The sequence below is a fragment of the Eutrigla gurnardus genome (genome assembly GCF_963514095.1).
Source record: "Eutrigla gurnardus genome assembly, chromosome: 2".
Lineage (NCBI taxonomy): Eukaryota > Metazoa > Chordata > Actinopteri > Perciformes > Triglidae > Eutrigla > Eutrigla gurnardus.
The window spans coordinates 29167488-29190887 of record NC_139916.1 but is presented as its reverse complement, the minus strand read 5'-3'; the positions used below and the strand labels follow the sequence as shown (position 1 = coordinate 29190887).

The 23400-nt window shown below is 43.3% G+C and overlaps 1 protein-coding gene across 3 annotated transcripts; it reads right to left on the bottom strand.

Moving 5' to 3' along the window:
• Positions 1-22030, bottom strand: LOC311023753 (protein SSUH2 homolog). 3 transcript variants are annotated; one of them, XM_084025772.1, is made up of 12 exons: positions 21932-22030; positions 9154-9249; positions 8976-9060; positions 8559-8688; positions 8255-8315; positions 6647-6771; positions 6491-6553; positions 5162-5241; positions 2276-2368; positions 2029-2134; positions 1773-1880; positions 1-1422 (listed from the first exon to the last, which is right to left on the bottom strand). In XM_084025772.1, exons 1-12 carry the CDS (start codon positions 21954-21956, stop codon positions 1288-1290), a joined length of 1107 nt encoding a protein of 368 aa, XP_083881898.1. In that variant the 5' UTR covers positions 21957-22030; the 3' UTR covers positions 1-1287. The 3 variants fall into 3 exon arrangements, with proteins under 3 accessions (XP_083881898.1, XP_083881896.1, XP_083881897.1); XM_084025770.1 differs by lacking the exon at positions 5162-5241 and adding an exon at positions 4993-5102; XM_084025771.1 differs by lacking the exon at positions 5162-5241 and adding an exon at positions 4993-5102 and having other exon boundaries at positions 8976-9057.
• Positions 22031-23400: the final 1370 nt, after the last annotated feature.

Below are 23400 nucleotides of genomic sequence, written 5' to 3'. Positions count from 1 at the left end.
TGATAACATGACAACTTTATTATGAAGTCAATACATCTGACAGGTTTCATTATGGTGTATATAAAATGATAACAGGTTCTTTATAAGTGGAGAAAAACACATGAAGCTCGTTCAAAAGGTTGGAAATGCTCTTCTCCATTTCTATCAGAGCATCCTTGCCTCTCCCTTACTTGTTTTTATATAAAAGAATATAACATCCAAAAGGTAAAATCATTAAACAATACCTTTGACATACAAAAATGGTCCTTTATAAAAGATGTGGCTGCATATGCAACATGTGGATGGATTTTCACACTGAGACCTGACCTGAAAGGGACAGAAACATCTGACTCAGACGTACAAAGAAAAGAAATCCCACTAAAAAAAGAAATCCATAATCTAAATATATCTCCTCATTTATAATCAAACGGCTGTATAAACAAACAGTTTGTCAGCGCTGCGATTGATTGCAGGAACGGAGAGCTGGGCTTTGTCTTATCTCAGGAAACAGACTGGCAGTAAACTGAAGAACATTGTGTCTAATATGTAAACGTGAAGGCCTTGTTTGGTCATTTAAAGCACCATATTATCACCGATGACTCGTGTATTTTACATTAGCACTTTATCCTCTTGTTTCCCACATGAATGACCCAAATACTACAGGTCATTATGACATGTCAGTATGTTACTATAAAATACTACAGGTCATTATGACGTGTCAGTATGTTACTATAAAATACTACAGGTCATTATGACGTGTCAGTATGTTACTATAAAATACTACAGGTCAGGGTGACGTGTCAGTATGTTACTATAAAATACTACAGGTCAGGATGACGTGTCAGTATGTTACTATAAAATACTGCAGGTCAGTATGTTACTATAAAATACTACAGGTCAGTATGACGTGTCAGTATGTATAAAATACTGCAGGTCAGTATGACGTGTCAGTATGTATAAAAAACTACAGGTCAGTATGACGTGTCAGTATGTATAAAATACTACAGGTCAGGTTGACATGTCAGTATGTTACTATAAAATACTACAGGTCAGGATGACATGTCAGTATGTTACTATAAAATACTACAGGTCAGTATGACGTGTCAGTATGTATAAAATACTACAGGTCAGGATGACATGTCAGTATGTTACTATAAAATACTACAGGTCATTATGACATGTCAGTATGTATAAAATACTACAGGTCAGGATGACATGTCAGTATGTTACTATAAAATACTACAGGTCATTATGACATGTCAGTATGTATAAAATACTACAGGTCAGGATGACATGTCAGTATGTTACTTATAAAATACTACAGGCTGAGGGATATTTGGCAGCAAACACTTTGTTCTCCACGCCGTAGACGAAGAAGCCGTAGTCCTTCCCGCTGTAGGTGTAGAACGCGTGAGTCAGGGGCACCAGCTCGATGGTCTGACGCTACGGACAAGAACAAAAAGATTTCTGCACTCTTATTTTGCACTTTGTATCTTAACACTCCGTTGTACTGTATACTCTGGGCGTGCTTGAAACCTGTTCTTGTGAAATCCTTACTGTACTGATAGCAATATATCCTGTTGCACTTTCCTCCAACAAGTGCACTTATTATTTCGTTTCATTATATTATTATTTAGTAGGACTACAAAACAGACTACTCCATAAACAGTAATGAATACACATCGGCATTCAGTGTGCAGGGCATTAAACATATCTCTATTGCTATCACCCAGCTACATTAAACTATTGTTGATGTTTTTGAATGAACAATTATTGTCCATGTTTGTTAGTACCTGCTGCAGGATGCGGCTGGTGGAACTGAAGCGATTAAGATGCTCGTTAATCATCTTTGTAGAAACATCACAGATCTCCTGATCAGGGAAACCCTGGATGGGGTACACCTGGCAGGACAGAGAGGGGAACACAAACAATCAACAAAATCATGGGAGTGTACAGTGTACACCTGAGCCAGTGAGATAAACAATAAGCTCACAATTAATGTCTTTAACAACGAGCTTCATTCAAATAAAGGAAGTGTTTCCTTTTTACCAGAACATGCTCATCGACGAAGAAAGGATCTCCTGTCACCTTCTCAAACTTCTTGTCGGGGAAGTCAGGTTGGCGGTCTGGAATGAAATCACTGATATCGTTCTTCCTACACACACACACATACACACACACACACACACACAAAGACGTACAGAAGAAGTAATATGGATAGATTTGAGTTAGGTGTGTGTGTGTGTGTGTGTGTGTGTGTGTGTGTGTGGGTGTGTGTGTGTGTGTGTTGACGTACCATGTGACAGTAAGCTGGATGAAATGCAGCAGGTTTTGGCTGCCATGACAAACAGAGCAGGTCTTGTAGCCCTGGCCGTGACAGGAACAACACCTACAGGAGTGAAGGACACATGGAACAATTCAAATATTATTCCCTCACATTGTGATGAAAACAATTATTGAACTTGTGCAAAATAAATTAAGGAACAAGCAGAGCTGTGACAGGAAGAAGTGTGACAATGATGTGATGCGGTGGAAAGAAAGTACAGCAAAATCCATTTGATCCCAAAGACTGAACATAAGAAGTGGACACAGGCATCATGATGGTTTGTGGACTACAGTTTTGAAGCCTCAAGTTCAGCATTTAGGCCAACGGCATCTTGGAATTTGCCACCGCATTTGGAGTTTTTGCAACCAGTGAAGGAAGTGACCTTATTTGGAGATGAGGAGGAGTGACAACCTTACTGGATCTGGATCCATCTGGATTCTGATGTGAAGCTGTTAACAAAGTTAGCTTCATAATTCAAGGTCAAGTTTACAGCTAAGTGTTAAAGTCATCTTAGTATCTGACTGCATTGTTAGCATGGTAATAACCTGTCAATCAGCAGGTAGCCCCGCCCCCTTCTGGTCTGGTGGACTCTAAATGGACCATAATGTACTAAATGAACATCATGCTGGATTGAAGAAGACTTGAAACTAGAGATTGAGACCATAAACTCGTGTTTACAATGTTTACTGAGATAATACATCAAGAGAAGTAGGACCATTTTCTCATAGACTTCTATACAATCAGAGACAAGTCACCCCCTGATGGCCAGCAGAGAGAATGCAAGTTGAGGACACTTCAGCTTTGGCTTCAATTTTAAGACCTGGAGGTTGCTGCATGGTTGAGCACAGCAGAGATATTAAGGAGCGATGTGTTTGACATCATTAAAATACCATATGTTGTGAAAGAATGGTCTTCATGCCCCTGTAGAGCTCTAGAGACCTGGGGAGCTTCATTTACATGCTTGAGTCATGGCTCCTCCCAGAGAGGATGGAGGAGGTGTATCTATCAATCGAGACATCTTCACTAACTCCAGCATAATTTTGTACTTGTGAAGCACAACATCGACAAATATGGAAGAAATTGTTTCTCCAAACTTTTAAAAATAAATATACTATATACACTGGCGTCCTGTCCAGGGTGAACCCTGCCTTCGCCCAATGACAGCTGGGATCAGCTCCAGCCCCCCGCGACTCTGAATACAGGATAAGCAATGGATGGATAAACTATATACGCCAGGGCTAAAAGAATGTAGCTGATAGATAGAAGGCCGCCCTGTCACTAACTAAACTCCCTAAATATCCATCCATCATCAACCACTTATCCCGTTTTCAGGGTCGCGGGGGGCTGGAGCCGATCCCAGCTGTCATTGGGCGAAGGCAGGGTACACCCTGGACACGTAACCAGTCTATCACAGGGAGACATGTAGAGACAGACAGGTAACCAGTCTATCACAGGGCTGACATGTAGAGACAGACAGGTAACCAGTCTATCACAGGGCTGACATGTAGAGACAGACAGGTAACCAGTCTAACACAGGGCCGACATGTAGAGACAGACAGGTAACCAGTCTATCACAGGGTTGACATGAAGAGACAGACAGGTAACCAGTCTATCACAGGGAGACATGTAGAGACAGACAGGTAACCAGTCTATCACAGGGCTGACATGTAGAGACAGACAGGTAACCAGTCTATCACAGGGAGACATGTAGAGACAGACAGGTAACCAGTCTATCACAGGGCTGACATGTAGAGACAGACAGGTAACCAGTCTATCACAGGGAGACATGTAGAGACAGACAGGTAACCAGTCTATCACAGGGCTGACATGTAGAGACAGACAGGTAACCAGTCTATCACAGGGAGACATGTAGAGACAGACAGGTAACCAGTCTATCACAGGGCTGACATGTAGAGACAGACAGGTAACCAGTCTATCACAGGGAGACATGTAGAGACAGACAGGTAACCAGTCTATCACAGGGCTGACATGTAGAGACAGACAGGTAACCAGTCTATCACAGGGCTGACATGTAGAGACAGACAGGTAACCAGTCTATCACAGGGCTGACATGTAGAGACAGACAGGTAACCAGTCTATCACAGGGCTAACATGTAGAGACAGACAGGTCCCCATCCTGCATGTCTTTGGACTGTGGGAGGAAGCTGGAGAACCCGGAGAGAACCCACACTGACACAGGGAGAACATGCAAACACAGACAGAAAGGTACGTATAAAAGTGAACCACCCCACCACCTGGTGATCAAGACAGAAGACATTGAAATAAACGCTGCTCTTCTTACACATATTTCTCTTCCCCTCCGGTTTCTCTTAGTTCCTTTATATTTTAAATGTTGTCTCAAATAATATTTTTGTCCAGCAGGATTAATAATATTCCACTTGAACATTTATTGTTTTGCTGACGATACCATCTTTTATCTATGTCGACTCTACCACAAATCAAGCCTTTTTCACGTGACACCTATGATTCCTACTGTGATCTGCATTGGAAGCACTTAAGACGTTTGGTTGAGTAGAAGCTAAACATTTGAATTCTTGTACCAGAACAGTGCTTGTTTTTCCTTCCAATCCTGTATACGATCTACCTGCATGCTCATGGTGCTTCCATCAACTACCGTAAGACCACTGTGAGGAAATCCCCCAATCACTGCGTATCTCCCCTCTCACCTCTTACGGCCTCTCCCGCTACAAGAAGTACAACGCATCTTCCCAGAAGACCGCTTGTGATTCCCGGGCCGCTTTCTGTACCCTGAGCCGTGGCAGCTAAAACAATGGTTCTGCAAGACGGAGAGGGACATTCAAACAGAGAGACAGGAAAGAAAAGCTGGACACCCACCTCCTGTGACCTCGGCCGTGACAGGAGGTGCAACGCTTGTTCCTGGAACGACCGTGACCATGGCAGAACGTACAACGCTTCTGCAAAGTGAAATGAGGGTTGGAGTTAAAGGCAGAGTAGGATATTTGGAAAAGCCAAAAAGACTTTGACTTTGGACGCATCGCCGACCCCAAAAAGTCCCGCCCCCTTCGTTCAGACCTCCGTTCAAAGCCGCTCCCCCAGAACGCCAAACGAGTGCGATCAGCAGTGAGTGCAATCAGTAAGTAAGCATTGACAGACAGGCAGGCCGTCGAATTACTTTCTCTGATTGGACAAGGTTTTTGCAGTCCTGCCACGCCCACAGGTGACATTTAAAAATTTTTTTTATGTCAGAGCATTTCATTTATTCATTGCTATCAGTATGTTACAAGGATTTCAAGTAATATAACCCAGCCGATGCCGTCACACGAGTTTCACGCGAGAGTATGAAAAAGTTTCGCTGAATTTGTATCAATGCTTGTATTATCAGGTCAACAAGTGTTGACAAGTGTTGACCTGATAATACAAGCATTTATAAAAATTCAGCGAAACTTTTTCATACTCTCGCATGAAACTCGCGTGACGGCCGCCTGGGTAAACACGGAAGTGGCGTCTACGCTGCGGTAGCATAGCAGTTGAGGATAGAAGCTATCAGGCAAGTGTTCTTTTAAATAAACTCCTGGTGTACGTACAAACTTTCAAATGCCTCGTTTTGTGAGAACAGACCCTATTCCATGCATTATTAGTGGGGTAATTTACGAGATATACAAGATGTGCCATCGCGCCAGTACTAAGCCATTTGGCTGATAGCCCTATCTTGACCAATGTTGACCATCGCTAAAAATGCTTCCGAGGGGGTATTTGGCTGGATGTCATGGTGGAAATGACCTAGGGTGCATTTTACTCTGAACCATCACTTTAAGTGGTTGATCAAGTCTGTTATTGTTTGTCTAAAGCTACAGTAGGACGCGGGACAGATACATTGAGGTTTCCCTCATGATCATGCAAGAATAACTGTTTTGTTTGTTTGTTTTTAACAAAAACTCAGGTGGAACTACTACATTGTAAGAACGTTTACTGTGGATAAAATATCAGAATGTTCTGTTGTGTGTGATGTCTGGAACTTGCCAGATGATGTCCACTGTACTTTCATGTTAATGTTGTTGGAAAAAATACACACATCAAACTTAAAATCTGCTCCTGTGAGAGGCTCTATACTGACTTATATGAAATATTAACCAAATCTGAACTTGAACACTTTCTCCTCCTTCTTAACGATGTGGTCAATGCTTTAAAAACGAGGCATCTCACCTGGCCTCTTCCATGGCAGTGAACACAGCGAGTTCTTCCACAGCCGTTGCACTTGTGACACAGCTAAGACACAGGCACACAATTGCACATTATGTTGACACAAAGAACACAGAAAAGTACAAGAATCGCCAGTCTGGAAAACAGAGGAAGCTGTACCTTGACGAAGGACGAGTGCGGCACGCGGACCTTCTCCACTTTGTCGGTGTATCTCTGAGGCAGCGTCACGGGAATGTCCCACGGTGGAGGGCTCATACCGTACTGAGGACCATCCACCACCTGGCCTGTTACAACATCACACATGAACAGTGATCCTTTTCACTCAACAAGATTTACAATTTTTATTTATTTATTTCTTATTTTTTAATTATTCAGTCGTCCAATACTTTGGTTTGTGACCAAAAACCTACAACTAATTACATTCCCATCAGCATCAGCTGTACTTTGTGTTTTCACTGCTAATTAGCAAAATAGAACACGCTAAACTGAGCCGGTGAACATCATACCTGCTAAACATCACCGCACTGCAGAGCACATCCCAAAGCAGCCCATACAATAGCTGGTGACTTTAAAAAGGCAGTTAGCACGGAGTTTGAACACATCAAATATGTACTCAGAACCATTTGCTTCTGCAGATCCCTTTTTTTTTTTTTTTAAAGAGGGATTTATAGGGTTCTATGTAACTGTGAGGTCATTAAGCTTCCTTTCCATTCAAAGAACCCTTTGTAAAAGCATAGTTGTTAAAGAAACCCTCCAAACCAAATACCTAAAAACTGTGATTGAGAACCATGATTGTTGTGGGTTGAGGTGCACCTCATCGGCTCTTTAGGGTTCTAGATGAAACTCTTGGAATATAAAAGGGTTCTTGGGAGAACCTCCTGACTGATTTTGAGATGAACCATTGGCATATAAAGGGTTCTCAGTAGAACCCTCTGGATGGGTCCTAGATAAAACCCTTGGCATATAAAAGGGTTCTGGGACGAAGCCCTGTGCAGGGCTGGTTCCAGGAAACAAAAAGGGTTCTACTCGGACAAGCCAATGAAGTAGTAGTGTGTTATTAGGGGGAAAGGCACTAGACAGGGCTTCATATCAGTAACCTGTGAGGCCAGTCAGACCAACTATCCCAACTGTACTGCGCTAGATACAGAAGTGCCATGACAATGTGACCATTGATGCGGGTAGACCTCACTAAGAGGCCCTGGGTGACAAAAGACGTCAAAACTCTCCTCAAGGACCTGAACACTACCTGCTGGTCCAGGGACAGATCTCTAGCAAATGCTGCTAGAGTAATATTTGTATTACTGTTTGATAAATGTGAATTCATGTCAGGATTGCTAATGGATTTTGTTGTTTGTTCTGTTCAATTCTATTCTATGTAACAAAATAAACAGGCTTTTTATCCATGTTAAGATCAAATGATATCAGTAAATAGTAAATCAACTCTCTCGTAAACGTATGTTACTTTAATAGTAACTGTATTAAGCACTGTTTCTGTACACTCTACATTTTAAGTGTTATGTTGTTTTTATTTATTATATTGTAGTTTACTTATTTACTACATGTATATCACCCTTATCGCTTTTCTATTACTACTAGTGTTAGTGTTACTTCTAATACACTTTATAGATATTACTTTATTGTTATTATATTATATTTATAGTTTGTATTGGTACTCTTGGTACTGATTTTTAAAAATATTTTTTGGGGATTAAGAAAGTTATTTCTCATCTTCTTATATTTGTACACTCAAGAGTTCTCAATTTTTACCATTGTAGGGTTCAAACTGCCAGGCGCTGGTTCTGGTCTCAGTGTAGGTCTCCAGTCGATACTGCAGACAGAAAACAATCAGAAGACATAACACCTCTTGTAAATCTTGTTAAGTCTTATAAATCTTGTGTTTTATTCCAGAATATAAAACACACATAACATAACATATAAATACACGATGATGATCATCATCTGTTAGGCCGTACGTTAGATTCTCTACGCTGTGAGCCAAATCACAGGATAACCTACCAAGTGCATTTAACTATTGGATTAGATATTAGATGAGATAGAGGTACGCCTGTACCCTGTACACGGTGATGGGTTTGAGCTCTTTGAAGACGAGGTTCCTGGCAGGTTTGGAGCTGTACCTCCATTTTGATTCCACAAATTTGAGCAGAGCATCTCGGGCCACATCCTCCGACACTGTGGGGACCCTGTAGCAGCAAAAGACACACACAGCATCTTTTATCCCATCACACCTTCATATCTCTGTCTAAAATCTGAGACAAAACTCAGAATCATCAGCAGAGTATCTTATGAATTCATTGTATTTTTATTTATGGTAAATGGAGTTCATTAATATAGCATCTTTCTAGTCTTCTGGTGCCACCTTGGGGTTCAATATCTGGAGGAGCCGGGGATCGAACAAAACATCTACCGATGAGTTTACGACCCGCTCTACCCCTGAGCCACAGCCGCTGCTGATTTAAGTGTGTGTTACCTGACATTGGGCACCAGAGTGTTCTTGTTGAGTTCGGGCTGGGGGGTGTAGGCAGGGGGGGGAGGATACAAGGGGTTGTCATCTTCTGGACGAACACGTTAACACAAAAACAAAGACACGGATGAAGATTGGGAAAATACATGATGGAAAACAAAAGAGAACCAAAGAAAAAAGTCACCTCCTCCTTTGTGCCCCTGGTATCCATGTACGTCATCCAGCCATCCAGGAGGGGGCGCTGAAGGTCCCTCCTCTGGTATGTTTGGATCAAATGCACCTGAGTAGAAGAGGTGAAGAAAGATGAGACAGTTGTCTTTTGTTTGGAGACACATTCTCACGTTTCACAATGCAGCTGGGAAGCAGAACAGTTTTAACACTTTGTTGGTGGATCGATAAAAGCAAAATGCAACAAGGGTAATGGAAAACAGGCTTTGTGAATGAATGAAGTAGATGAAGTACGAGGGATTCTTCACCATTTATCAGAGCCTGAAACTTCAATCCTTCACAGCAGCTGTAGCTACGTTAGCACAGTAGCTGCAGCTAAAGTTAGCATGCCAGCGTCTAAACAATCTAACTTAACTTCTAATAGACAACAAAAGTCTTGGTGAAGCATCGAGAACTTCAGCAAAATCTTTACATGATGAATTGGCTTGTTGGAGATAACTGGGCTGTTTACTGTGATAACGGTCTTGGTTGGCTTAGCATTTTTACTAGCATTAGCTAACACCACTGGCTGTGACTGAAACTCCAACATGATATTTAGTCACCACAACAATGTGTGAGATTTATTGGTATGTCCGACACTTTAGCATGAAACCAGTATTCGTGAATTGCAGACTATTTACGAGGAAAAAAGCACAGTATGAAGTACAGTGGTGCTAACACAGCAGAGCTAACACAACAGGAAGGAAATCACGTGTTGAGAGAGAGATGGATCTTATTTCGTGTGGCGAAACAATTTGGAAGTTGAGAAGTTTAGTTACACGTTTTGTTTTTACAGACAGAATAAAACTGAATTCCTCCTTTCCCTCAAACGCTCCCCACGTTGACCTCAGAACTTTCTTTACATAAAGCTCTGATTTCTGGATCTCCTGAAACATGTTTGACGCCATAGAAAGTAATCTGCTAACATTTGAAATATTCCTGTGGAACCTGTTGAGGAGTGGTGAACAGTGGCAACAGGGGAAAAGTACAAAAAGGGTCTATCCAGGATAGAAAACGTCACAATGTCCAGGAAAGGAGGAGGATCTAGAAAATAACCAACCGGCTGCACTTGAACTAAATACTTCCATAACTATGGTATCTTAACTGTTCTTGTTATTGCACTATCCCTTTTGCTGCTGTAACCCTGTAAATGTCCTCCGGTGTGACTCACAAAGGATAATCTTATCTTGAACGTGGACAACACAGGGAAATATACTTCACTACCAAAATAAAATCAACATTAAAAAGGAACACAGGCTACAAGTCATACGATTCATTTAGTTAGTTGTTGAGTTATGAGAAGGGGACGGATAAATTTTTTTCTTCCTTTCTGAACATTTTATATTTATTTATGTTGATGATTGTTTATGTTGTTTAGGAGAATGTGTTTGTTGACAGTGTGCTATATTTACTTTTCATTGTATTTATTTTAGTTGTTTCTTCCAAATTTAAATGAATACAAATAAAGCAAAGCAAAATAGCGTTTGCTGTCCTCTCATATTTATCAACATGAAACACATCAGTATATGTCTGTGTATGGAAGGAATTGTAAGATGGCTGTATCTCTTTCTTTCTCTCGTTTTCTGCGAAGGAGACAGGAAGGAAGAGTTGAAGCACCTTTCCTGAGAATCTAGAGAATTCCACCCATGTTTCCTCCATCATGATGCTCAGAGAGACACAAGGAAACCATGAGATGAGAGAGGAAATAAGGAAATATTGTTCTTAGAGAAGTAAGGCGTCTTTTCCTCTGAAGCGTCACACGAAGCAGCGTCTGTTTCTGATTACAGCTGGATCAGCTGTAAGTCTGATCTCACAGCTGTTTGATGGGGTTTGTGTCTGAACACTGATACTCATAAAGACACACAGTTATTATCTCTGGCAGAGCAGTCATGTTTTGTAGTCTGGTTCCTGTTCCACCCACACCGGACCATGAAGAACAACTGCATTCTGTATTTTTACTTGAATGAAATAGTTCATATCCCAGATTATGATTATTGTGTCTTTTGAACACTGGAATGATTTTTATGAGTGTAAATGTCCTGGTGAATATTGAAATGATGCTGATGCCAGGAATTATAAGCCTCATGTGACTGAATGGAAATGATGATACATGATGTAAACGTGTTTCTTGCATGCCAGACCGACTCGACTCTCTCTGACTTTATTATATCCATAATATGAGTGACATATAACGTGATGTCTTTTTGTTGTTCAGACCTACAGTTAACACAGATGCTCAACTAGACGGAGAATCAGAAAACTAATAAAACATAAGAGTTTAATCAGTTATCTGTCAGTTACCGGTTAACTGATATCCAATGAGGGGGCGTGTCGGTCGTTAAAAGACTTTGATAAAGGCTGTTTGGGTACACACAGATTAAAGGCTCTTTGTCGGGTTGGTAATACAGCCATCATACACAATCGACAAATCACAAAGACATGAAACAGAATCAAGGAAGTCCAGTTTGAGGAAAAAGATTTAGTGAATTTGACGTCTAATAGCATGAGACAGGATTTTACAACTCTGTAAAGTCAGCAACTATGTTATCCCCCCAGGACTGTGTTTCAGCACGTATGTGATTGGCCAACACGGCCCCTCGCCTGCCTCATCGCCGTCACATCAATATCAAAGCCACATCTCTGTCTGTGTTTCAAACAGTGGAGCTCTAGGCGGCGCTTTGGCCAGACTTAGTCACCAGAGTGAGACGTTTTAATTGATCCATGGTTTCTCTGTGTGATGGGTTTGTAATGCGCCCGTCTCCGGCGTGTCTGTTGGTTTGCAGTAGAAACTCTGTGGAGTAATTCAATACCACACGGTTTAATGTGAACATAAGCTCAGAGGTTTCTGTGGTTATCTTTGCAACGGTCTGCTGCTGGACAACATGCTGCCTTCAGATGGCTGTCGGCACGGTAACAGAGAGGCTTTCAGTCCAGGCCGCTAACGAAGAATTCCTTTTATTTAGTCCTGCTGGCATCACATGTCAGCATGCTGAGGAACATGAATAATTGAATCAAAGTGGAAACAAAGTCTGGATAAAAAATGTATAGTCCCTTTACAGCCAACGTTATCAAAGATATGTGTGTTGCCAACAGCCGTGTCATTTTTTTCAATTTGCGACATCCAGACCAGTTAGAAGCTTTAAACATTGAATTAAAACCTTTACCAGCATCAACATCTATGTATGTTGTTGCAGGATCAGAGCAACAGGTGTTTTAATTGAATTCGGTTTTTTAATTGAATGAGTGACCGTTAACTGGTGACTTTCAGCCGAATGCATCGTGGTTGCATATAAAACAATGTATAGTTATTGTAGATAATAAACACAATTATATATTAAAATACAATGAAGTATTTTAGGACACTGTCAATAAGAGCAACCACGGAAGCATGAGAATCAGCGGAGTACAACAGCTTGTCTAGCTGTGTGTGATTAGTGAGTGGCTCGGATAAATTTGCAATATTTAATGTCCACATTACTTTACACCAGTGAATCGTTATGAGCATCAAGTCACCAGATGATCAACTACGATTTCTCTGGTCACGTACACAACGTCAAACACCACGACAGACTCAGAGCTTCTAGTTTGAGTTATCAGCTGTAACCGTCATGAGCAAGGAGAAGCTCTGATAACAACACACACAGAGGGAGAGTGACTTCTCTCTCTGCTCTGGTAGACATTACCACACTCTATATTTACATAGAAAACAGGTGCTGATGACATTGGTGCACTGAATGTTCAATACAGCTCCTTGAAAGAGATCACATAAAGTGGTGACTCAGCAGAATGCGTGATTGTGAGTGTGGTTTGGTTTATGGCAGGTTTTCAGAAGTGTTTACTGTAGCTGAAATAAACATGATTGAAGTGAGATGAACCAATTGAAAACTTGATCTTTTTAGGTGAAAAACAGACAAACTGCATAATTTGTAGTTGGTAATAAATCACAATATATGGTATCAGAGTTCTCAGCATTACTCTCCAAATTGTGAGGCCCTGGTTTTAATGTAGCAATAGCAATATTTAATATGACTAATGTAACAAAGCTTTTTTTAAAGATTTAATTTTCAACTGATGGCAACCAATGGTTGTTCCTGTCAGTCCCCTTCTGTTATAATGTATGATTCACGTGAGTGTAACAACTGGGATACACACAAAACTCAACAATAAGAAAGTGGACCACATGCTGCCAACGCAGAGACAGTCCATCTCTGAGCTGAGGAGTCTGTCTGCTAGATCATTTTCAGTTCATCCACATCTTGGCCGGGCCTCAGTAGACCCCGCCCTTCCCATTGTCCCACACAAACTGCAGTACACTTCAAATACCATTCCTACCCACACCCTGTGCATTGACCTTTGTTTTTTTAAGGGTTCCCTTCAAAAGGACTTCTGTAAGAGCATGGCTCAAAGGGCTAATCCATGATCCTTGACCTGAATGTTTGTATTCATATTAGAATACACAGTCCTCTACATAGTCCTCTATATAGTCCTCTACCTAGTCCTCTACATAGACCTCTACATAGTCCTCTATATAGTCCTCTACCTAGTCCTCTACATAGACCTCTACATAGTCCTCTATATAGTCCTCTACCTAGTCCTCTACATAGACCTCTACATAGTCCTCTATATAGTCCACTACCTAGTCCTCTACATAGACCTCTACATAGACCTCTACATAGTCCTCTCCATAGTCCTCTACCTAGTCCTCTACATAGTCCTTTACATAGACCTCTACATAGTCCTCTACCTAGTCCTCTACATAGTCCTCTACATAGTCCTCTATATAGTCCTCTACCTAGTCCTCTACATAGACCTCTACATAGTCCTCTATATAGTCCTCTACCTAGTCCTCTACATAGACCTCTACATAGTCCTCTCCATAGTCCTCTACCTAGTCCTCTACCTAGTCCTCTACATAGACCTCTACCTAGTCCTCAACCTAGTCCTCTACATAGACCTCTACATAGTCCTCTCCATAGTCCTCTACCTAGTCCTCTACATAGACCTCTACATAGTCCTCTCCATAGTCCTCTATATAGTCCTCTACATAGTCCTCTACATAGACCTCTACATAGTCCTCTCCATAGTCCTCTATATAGTCCTCTACATAGCTCTCTACATAGCCCTCTACATAGTCCTCTCCATAGTCCTCTATATAGTCCTCTCCATAGTCCTCTATATAGTCCTCTACATAGCTCTCTACATAGCCCTCTACATAGTCCTCTCCATAGTCCTCTATATAGTCCTCTCCATAGTCCTCTATATAGTCCTCTACATAGCTCTCTACATAGCCCTCTACATAGTCCTCTCCATAGTCCTCTATATAGTCCTCTCCATAGTCCTCTACATAGTCCTCTATATAGTCCTCTACATAGCCCTCTACATAGTCCTCTCCACAGTCCTCTATATAGTCCTCTACATAGTCCTCTATATAGTCCTCTACCTAGTCCTCTACCTAGACCTCTACTTAGTCCTCTACATAGTCCTCTTTATAGTCCTCTACATAGTCCTCTGCATAGTCCTCTATATAGTCCTCTACATAGTCCTCTGCATACTCCTCTACATAGTCCTCTACCTAGTCCTCTACCTAGTCCTCTACCTAGTTCTCTACATAGACCTCTACCTAGTTCTCTACCTAGTCCTCTACATATACCTCTATATAGTCCTCTACATAGTCCTCTACCTAGTCCTGTACATAGTCCCCTACATAGTCCTCTATATAGTCCTCTACATAGTCCTCTACATAGACCTCTACCTTGTCCTCTACATAGACCTCTACATAGTCATCTACATAGACCTCTACATAGACCTCTACCTTGTCCTCTACATAGACCTCTACATAGTCATCTACATAGACCTCTAGTCCTCTACATAGTCCTCTACCTAGTCCTGTACATAGTCCCCTACATAGTCCTCTATATAGTCCTCTACATAGACCTCTACCTTGTCCTCTACATAGACCTCTACATAGTCATCTACATAGACCTCTACATAGTCCTCTACATAGTCCTCTACATAGTCTTCTACATAGTCCCCTACCTAGTCCTCTATCTAGTCCTCTACATAGTCCTCTACATAGTCCTCTATATAGTCCTCTACATAGTCCTCTACATAGTCATCTACATAGACCTCTACCTAGTCCTCTACCTAGTTCTCTACCCAGTCCTCTACATAGACCCCTATATAGTCCTCTACATAGTCCTCTACATAGTCCTCTACCTAGTCCTGTACATAGTCCCCTACATAGTCCTCTATATAGTCCTCTACATAGACCTCTACCTTGTCCTCTACATAGACCTCTACATAGTCATCTACATAGACCTCTACATAGTCCTCTACATAGTCCTCTACATAGTCTTCTACATAGTCCCCTACCTAGTCCTCTATCTAGTCCTCTACATAGTCCTCTACATAGTCCTCTACATAGACCTCTACCTAGTCCTCTACCTAGTTCTCTACCTAGTCCTCTACATAGACCTCTATATAGTCCTCTACATAGTCCTCTACATAGTACTCTACCTAGTCCTGTACATAGACCTCTACCTAGTCTTCTATATAGGTAAAACAATACTACTTGTATTTAACAACACTAAGCCAACACAGATATCCTTAAAACAGATCCATCTCTTACTGAGCAAACTCCATCAGATCGCTTGTAAGTAAGTCAGTGAACCTTGAGATGTGATTGTTTTGTCAAACTCTGGTTTGAAAGCTCGAACTCTTTTATTATTTAATGAATTGGACACAAACCCATAAATGACAGAGCAGTTTGTGTTTCCAACATATTTGCATTGTGGGTGGAGTTCAGGGCCTCTGGTGAAAGGGTAAGCAATGCTTTTCACTAAAACTGTCAGCAGATATCTTAAACACAAATGCTGTGGACACTGCTGTGTTATAAATTGGTACAGGGTTGTGTTACTTTCTATGTAAAACAATCATATTTGAACTAGTTTACCTGTCAGGTGGGTTTTGTTGTGTCTTAGGGCCCTAGTTTCGTGGCGCAGCGCAGGGCGGCGCAGGGTGGTCGAGCCAGCGAGTTGCAAGTTTCGACCCGCGCAGCCTTGCCCACGGTCAGATTGGCAGTTTGGTGGATCGCCTGCGCCAAGATGGGTGTGGCGCCGCAGCAGGGGGAGGCGTCACAGATTCAGCTTGGCGTAGCGGAAGTTTCGTGGCAAAAAGCCTCGCCGAGACTTCGCCGAAAGCCCGCCAGCTCCAACCTAGTCTACTCTTGGCGTAAGGCGAATTACAGCTGGCGGAGTGGCAGTTTGGCTGACCGGCGGGCAGTGCGCACACGTCACCAAGACCTCACAGGCAGGTTTCCACAGTTCCAGGCACATTTAAATGCAATAAATAATCACAACAAACACTATTTAATGCAACTAATTGAATCAACACGTGAATTTATATCTATATAGATTGTCCCGTCACATCTGACGTCAGATCAAAGGCGGATGGCACGCGTAACGGAAACTCAGCCTCTCGGACCAAAACATCTCCCTCTCTCTCTCCTGTTTTTCATATCTATCCACTGCTAATAAAATGCGTCTATGCCTGAAAAAATCGTAAAAAAAAAAATACAGCAGCTCGTGCCTGGTCTCGCGCCTCGGCAGCCTGTTGTCCGTGGAGAAACTTGAGTTTCGCTCTGCCGTTTCCAACATGGCGGCCGGGCCACAAACGATCTCATTTTAAACTACACGCTAAAGCATGTTTCTGAAAACATTTGAGGCGGGAAATGTGTAGTGCAGTAACAGAATCTGGATTCATTTGCATAAAGTTCAATCCATCGAACTTTATGCAAATTACGTCCGTCCAACGCAATGCCGCCGGCTCAAGAAACTATCAAACTAGGCAGTGTTGATCAAATATGAATCCAGATTCTGTTACTGCACTACACATTTCCCGCCTCAAATGTTTTCAGAAACATGCTTTAGCGTGTAGTTTAACTTTAAAATGAGATCGTTTGTGGCCCGGCCGCCATGTTGGAAACGGCAGAGCGAAACTCAAGTCCCGTCCACTTCGCAGGACGTCTATCCAATTGATCCAACTTGAACACAGACCTGCCCACTCGCCGGTGCGTTCGACGGTCCGTTGCGTCCGTATCCGTCGCTGCCGGAGTTGGTGTGTCTGTACCATCAAGGTACGTGTCCACAGGGGCCATTTTAAACGCGAGTGGACGCGCCGCTTCCCAGTATTGCACGCTTGGTGGGCTGCCACTAGAGGATGATTGACAGGCGCTCTCCTTTAAACAACAAATTTTTGCGAGCGTTCGCGAGGCGGCGAGTCGAGCCCGGCGCCTCTGATTAGCATAAAGTAGATTCGACTTCAACTTTAGGCAAATGAGGAGCGGCCAACTCGCGCACCGTCTCTCGACATTCGCCGCGACGCCTTCTGTAACCAAGAAGTTTGTACACTTCTTGTATGTATCCGTTCTCTCTCTCTGAGAGCGAGAGAGAGAGAGAGAGAGGGACACACACACAGACAGAGAGTGTGTATGGTAGTAGACAGTAGTAGTGTAGATATACCGTTGAAATACACATTTTTTTTTATCTACTCTTCACATTTATTAAATGTATTTTCTCTTCCTGTTTCCCAGTGAGAGTTTAGATACACAAATATGATCGCGTTTGTCAATCGCGGTATTTTATTTTGAAAATTGCTTTTATTTTGAAAATTGACCGGATTGTCTCGTGTTCCTCTGTGTGATTTCCTGCCAGAATTGATGCGTTCGCTCGCGGCATGCGCAAAAAATAGAGCAGACACCGAAACGATCTGTGAACGACACTATCGCTTAACAGGGGCACCGAATGGAAGCGGGCCCCGCTACGCGTCTATTCGCGGCGCTTCCGCGTCCGGTGTGAACCAGGCGTAAGCCTGGTCTACGAAACTAGGGCCCCTCAGCCTTAAACCTGATAATAGTCAAAATTCAGTTTTTATATCTTCTCATACCAATCCTGGGAAGAAAGCACTCAGTCACATTTCCCAGCATGCCCCATTAGCCCTCAAATCAATAACTTGTTCTCTAAATGTCAAATGATTAATTATACACATTTTGAACTTGAAGCAGCTGCCTGTAGCCAGCTAACGTAGCTTAGCATAATGTCTAGAAACTGTAATATTTGTTTTCATATTTTTACTGTCAATACTTTAAATTTTTCTTTGTATTAGATAGTATTTTTCATATTTCATTGTCAACATTTTATAATATTTGTCATATCATTGTTGTACATATTTTATTGTAATTAACATCTTTTATTATACGTTTGCCATACAATCAACAGATACTAGTAATCATAATTACCTCCTGAACTGCTCCTTAAAATGACTTATTTGCCCCCCCCCCCTCTCTCTCTCTCTCTCTCTCTCTCTCTCTCTCTGTCTTTGTCTCTCTCTCTTATGGAAAGCAGAAGTCAAAAACGTACACAGCTTTGAATGATTAGCAAGATGGAGCTATGTCTCACCATTAAACATGACTACAGCAGCAGTACAATGCCACAGTGTTTACTCGTTCTCATATTTTTATGCGTAGCTGTAAAATTATTAATTTAGTGAAGCAGTCAGCAGAATACCAAAGAATCCAATGTTTTTTACACAACAATGCAATATTTCATAAATATACACAATGGGGCCCTGATTGAGGCGCCGTGCAGCTCGTTAGCCTGCGTCATGACTTCGCCCGCCAACATCTACTCCTCGGAGTGTTTCTCATTCGACATGTTTTCTCCGAGCCCCGGCAGATAAAAATACAACACTGCGCTTATGTCACGCTTTACACAATACCTCTGGCTGCGGGATAAAAATACCAGCGAGAAGGTGTTTCCCTGAAAAGATCTGGGTTGAGATGGACAGAGTGTGAGAACGGCATGAGGGAAGGAAGGAGAGCCTCATTAAGACAGACAAATAAAAAGAGGGAGGGGGAGGGGAGGGGGAGGAGCAATGTCAAACCCATCTGATTACTGAGCGTCTGACTGGACAGTACATCCAGAAAACTCCTGGCTCTGCACGGCACTGTTAGAACTGGACCAGACTGGACAAGTGTAGTGACACATGCTGGCCTGAAGGGGGCCAACAGTGAAAGAAGCTCCTGCTGCCAACACAACACCGAACAACTCACATGCAGATACATTGTACACAGTTTTATGGTTACTATTTTATTGGGCCTATAATCATTGTCGTTTGGACATTTTTGCTGTGCATATTTTATAATAGTTATAATAGTTTGTCATATTTTTATTGTACATTGTATAGTAGTTTTTCAAAATGGTACTGTATATTTTTTATAAATATTTTTCATATTTTACGGTTATCTTCTATAACATTTTTAGATGTTCATTTTGCATATTTTTAAAGCAATTATATACAATATTTTTTATTTTTTATTTTTGTGCATAGTTTAAAATAGTTTTTCATATTCTATTGGACATATACTTTTCCTTGCATATTTTATAGTAGTTTTTCCTATTTTATTGTACACTCATATTTTAAGTGTACATACTTAATTGTATGTTTTTTTCATATTTGTACTTTATAGTATTTGTAGATTTGTATTGTACATATTTTGTAGTATATTTGACATTGTAAGTATGTTATAGTCAGTGTTGGGTGTAACGCGTTACTTTGTAACGCGTTACTGTAATCAGATTACTTTTTCAAGTAACTAGTAGTGTAAGGCATTACTCTACTGAAAATAGTAATAATATTACAATTTTCCGGGCTCGTTACTTGCGTTACATTTGTGGGCACAAGTGGGCCGAGTTCGGCCGTGTTCAGCAGTCTGTTTCCCGGCTGGTTTGCGTGCTGCGCGTGTGTGCGTTTCGCGTTCGACCGAGAGTCCGCCTGTGTGGACTCGCGTGGGGCTGGGCTGGCCGCTGTTTGACCGATGTCCGAGGGCTTTTCACCATGGTCTGGTGGCATCAGGGCCGCGAGTTCGGCTGGGTTCTTGTGTCTATTTAACGTCCGGATTCCCCGCAACGCGTCCGAGGGTCTACGGGTCTTTGGCGGAGCCGAAGCCCGGCTTCGCGGAGGTCAATTGTGTCTTTGCGCGGACCTGGAGCGGCCGGAGCTGGACTGAGCTGCGCGGGCTTCTCACACAGCCTTGTGGGCACAAGTGGGCCGAGTTCGGCCGTGTTCAGCAGTCTGTTTCCCGGCTGGTTTGCGTGCTGCGCGTGTGTGCGTTTCGCGTTCGACCGAGAGTCCGCCTGTGTGGACTCGCGTGGGGCTGGGCTGGCCGCTGTTTGACCGATGTCCGAGGGCTTTTCACCATGGTCTGGTGGCATCAGGGCCGCGAGTTCGGCTGGGTTCTTGTGTCTATTTAACGTCTGGATTCCCCGCAACGCGTCCGAGGGTCTAGGGGTCTACGGCGGAGCCGAAGCCCGGCTTCGCGGAGGTCAATTGTGTCTTTGCGCGGACCTGGAGCGGCCGGAGCTGGACTGAGCTGCACGGACTTTTCGCCCGGGTCTGAGGGCACGGGTCCCGACATTCCGGCCCGGTTCGATTGCCTGTATAGGGGCAGGATACTAGTTAAAAAAGTAACTAGTAATATAACTAGTTACTTTCTCCAGGGAGTAATATAGTAGTGTAAGGCATTACTATTTTTGAGAGTAATATGTAATCTGTAATATATTACTTTTTAAAGTAACTAGCCCCAACACTGGTTATAGTGTACATTTATTGTACACATGTATAGTATTTTTCATATGTTTATTGTGAAATGTTCATCTTTGTATTGTATTCATTAACATGTGCAGTACTTTTATTTCTAATGTTCTTTATTATTATGCACCAACTTATCAAATACCTTGTATATCAAAACCTACTTGGCAATAAACCTGATTCTGACCACAGTTCATCATAGCTTAACATGTCATGAAATATTATGATGCAGCTACGAATGTAATGCATTAACTTCAGAAGAACAGTTGCACTGTTGGGGAACAACTCTCCAGTGTGTCTGAATGACTGACATTCCTTACAACCCACTCTTACCCCGTTTACTGGAAGCACCCGTTCCCCGCCTGCTGAGTTTCATCTCTCAGAACGGAACGATCATAATTATTGCTATACATCGGAACGAATCGGCTAATATTTGGTATTCTTCCGTGGGTGTTCCCCAGTTTAACCAGTAAACCACATCGAGTGTGTCTGGATGCAACTGCAGTCCATATAGTGTTAATATTAATATGAGTTCGGTGCGGCGTCTTCATGGGAATGAAAGCAGCTCGAAACGGACTCCAGTGCAGCAACGCGGTGAGTTTAGAAACGGACTGAAGAGGAGCAACACGGTGAGTTTAGAAACGGACTGAAGAGGAGCAACACGGTGAGTTTAGAAACTGACTCAAGCAGCAACGCGGTGAGTTTAGAAACGGACTCAAGCAGCAACGCGGTGAGTTTAAAAACGGACTCAAGCAGCAACGCGGTGAGTTTAAAAACGGACTCAAGCAGCAACACGGTGAGTTTAAAAACGGACTCAAGCAGCAACACGGTGAGTTTAAAAACGGACTCAAGCAGCAACACGGTGAGTTTAAAAACGGACTGAAGAGGAGCAACACGGTGAGTTTAGAAACGGACTGAAGAGGAGCAACGCGGTGAGTTTAGAAACGAACTGAAGTGCAGCAACACGGTGTGTTTTGCAACCCGGTTTAACCCTTGACCCCAGTTAAACCCCCGTTCTGCCCCAGCACCGGGGAACCTCGGGGGGCTCCACACCTCTCCAGCCGGACGGTGTGAGGGAGCACCGGCGGGGAACGCTGCTCATTACTCACCGAGCTCTTCGTCTTGCTCGCCCATTTCTCCGCTGCTTTTACTCGCTGGAGGTGAATGAAGGTCCGTGACAGAACGATGAAAACAGCCGCTGTGTGTCAGCCAGAGTTACCCACAACTTCCGCTTACCGGTTAAAAAAATAAAAGCCTGAAGCTCTGCTGCTACTTATCCTAAGAGCATTGTTTTACATGCAGTTATTGTACATGTGTTAAAGTGTTATTCATATTTTCATTTTACATGTTCTTTGATGTTTTGTTCGGGGACAGTGCCTCTGGACTGGCAGACCGGGGTGGTGGTCCCTCTATTCAAAAAGGGGGACCGGAGGGTGTGTTCCAACTATCGGGGGATCACACTTCTCAGCCTCCCCGGGAAAGTCTATTCCAGGGTACTGGAGAGGAAAATTCGGCCGATAGTCGAACCTCAGATTCAGGAGGAACAATGCGGTTTTCGTCCTGGCCGTGGAACACTGGACCAGCTCTATACCCTCTGCAGGGTGCTTGAGGGTTCATGGGAGTTTGCCCAACCAGTCCACATGTGTTTTGTGGACTTGGAGAAGGCATTCGACCGTGTTCCTCGTGGCATTCTGTGGGAGGTACTTCGGGAGTACGGGGTCGGGGGCCCTCTGCTAAGGGCTGTTCGGTCCCTGTATGACCGGAGCAGGAGCTTGGTTCGCATTGCCGGCAGTAAGTCAGACCTGTTCCAGGTGCATGTTGGACTCCGGCAGGGCTGCCCTTTGTCACCGGTCCTGTTCATTATTTTTATGGACAGGATTTCTAGGCTCAGCCGTGGGCTGGAGGGGATCTGGTTCGGGAGCCACTGGATTTCATCCCTGCTTTTTGCAGACAATGTGGTCTTGTTGGCTCCTTCGAGCCAGGACCTCCAGCATGCCCTGGGGCGGTTTGCAGCCGAGTGTGAAGCAGCCGGGATGAGGATTAGCACCTCCAAATCTGAGGCCATGGTTCTCGACCGGAAAAAGGTGGCTTGCTCCCTCCAGGTCGGGGGGGAGTTCCTGCCTCAAGTGGAGGAGTTTAAGTATCTTGGGGTCTTGTTCACGAGTGAGGGAAGGATGGAACGTGAGATTGGCAGGCGGATCGGTGCAGCGGCTGCAGTAATGCGGTCGCTGTATCGGTCCGTCGTGGTAAAGAGAGAGCTGAGCCGAAAGGCGAAGCTCTCAATTTACCGGTCAATCTACGTTCAACTTCCTACCCTCACCTATGGTCATGAACTTTGGGTCATGACCGAAAGAATAAGATCCCGGATACAAGCGGCCGAAATGAGCTTCCTCCGCAGGGTGGCGGGGCGCTCCCTTAGAGATAGGGTGAGGAGCTCCGTCACACGGGAGGAGCTCGGAGTAGAGGCGCTGCTCCTCCACATCGAGAGGAGCCAGTTGAGGTGGCTCGGGCATCTGCATTGGATGCCCCCTGGACGCCTCCCTCGGGAGGTGTTCCAGGCATGCCCCACCAGGAGGAG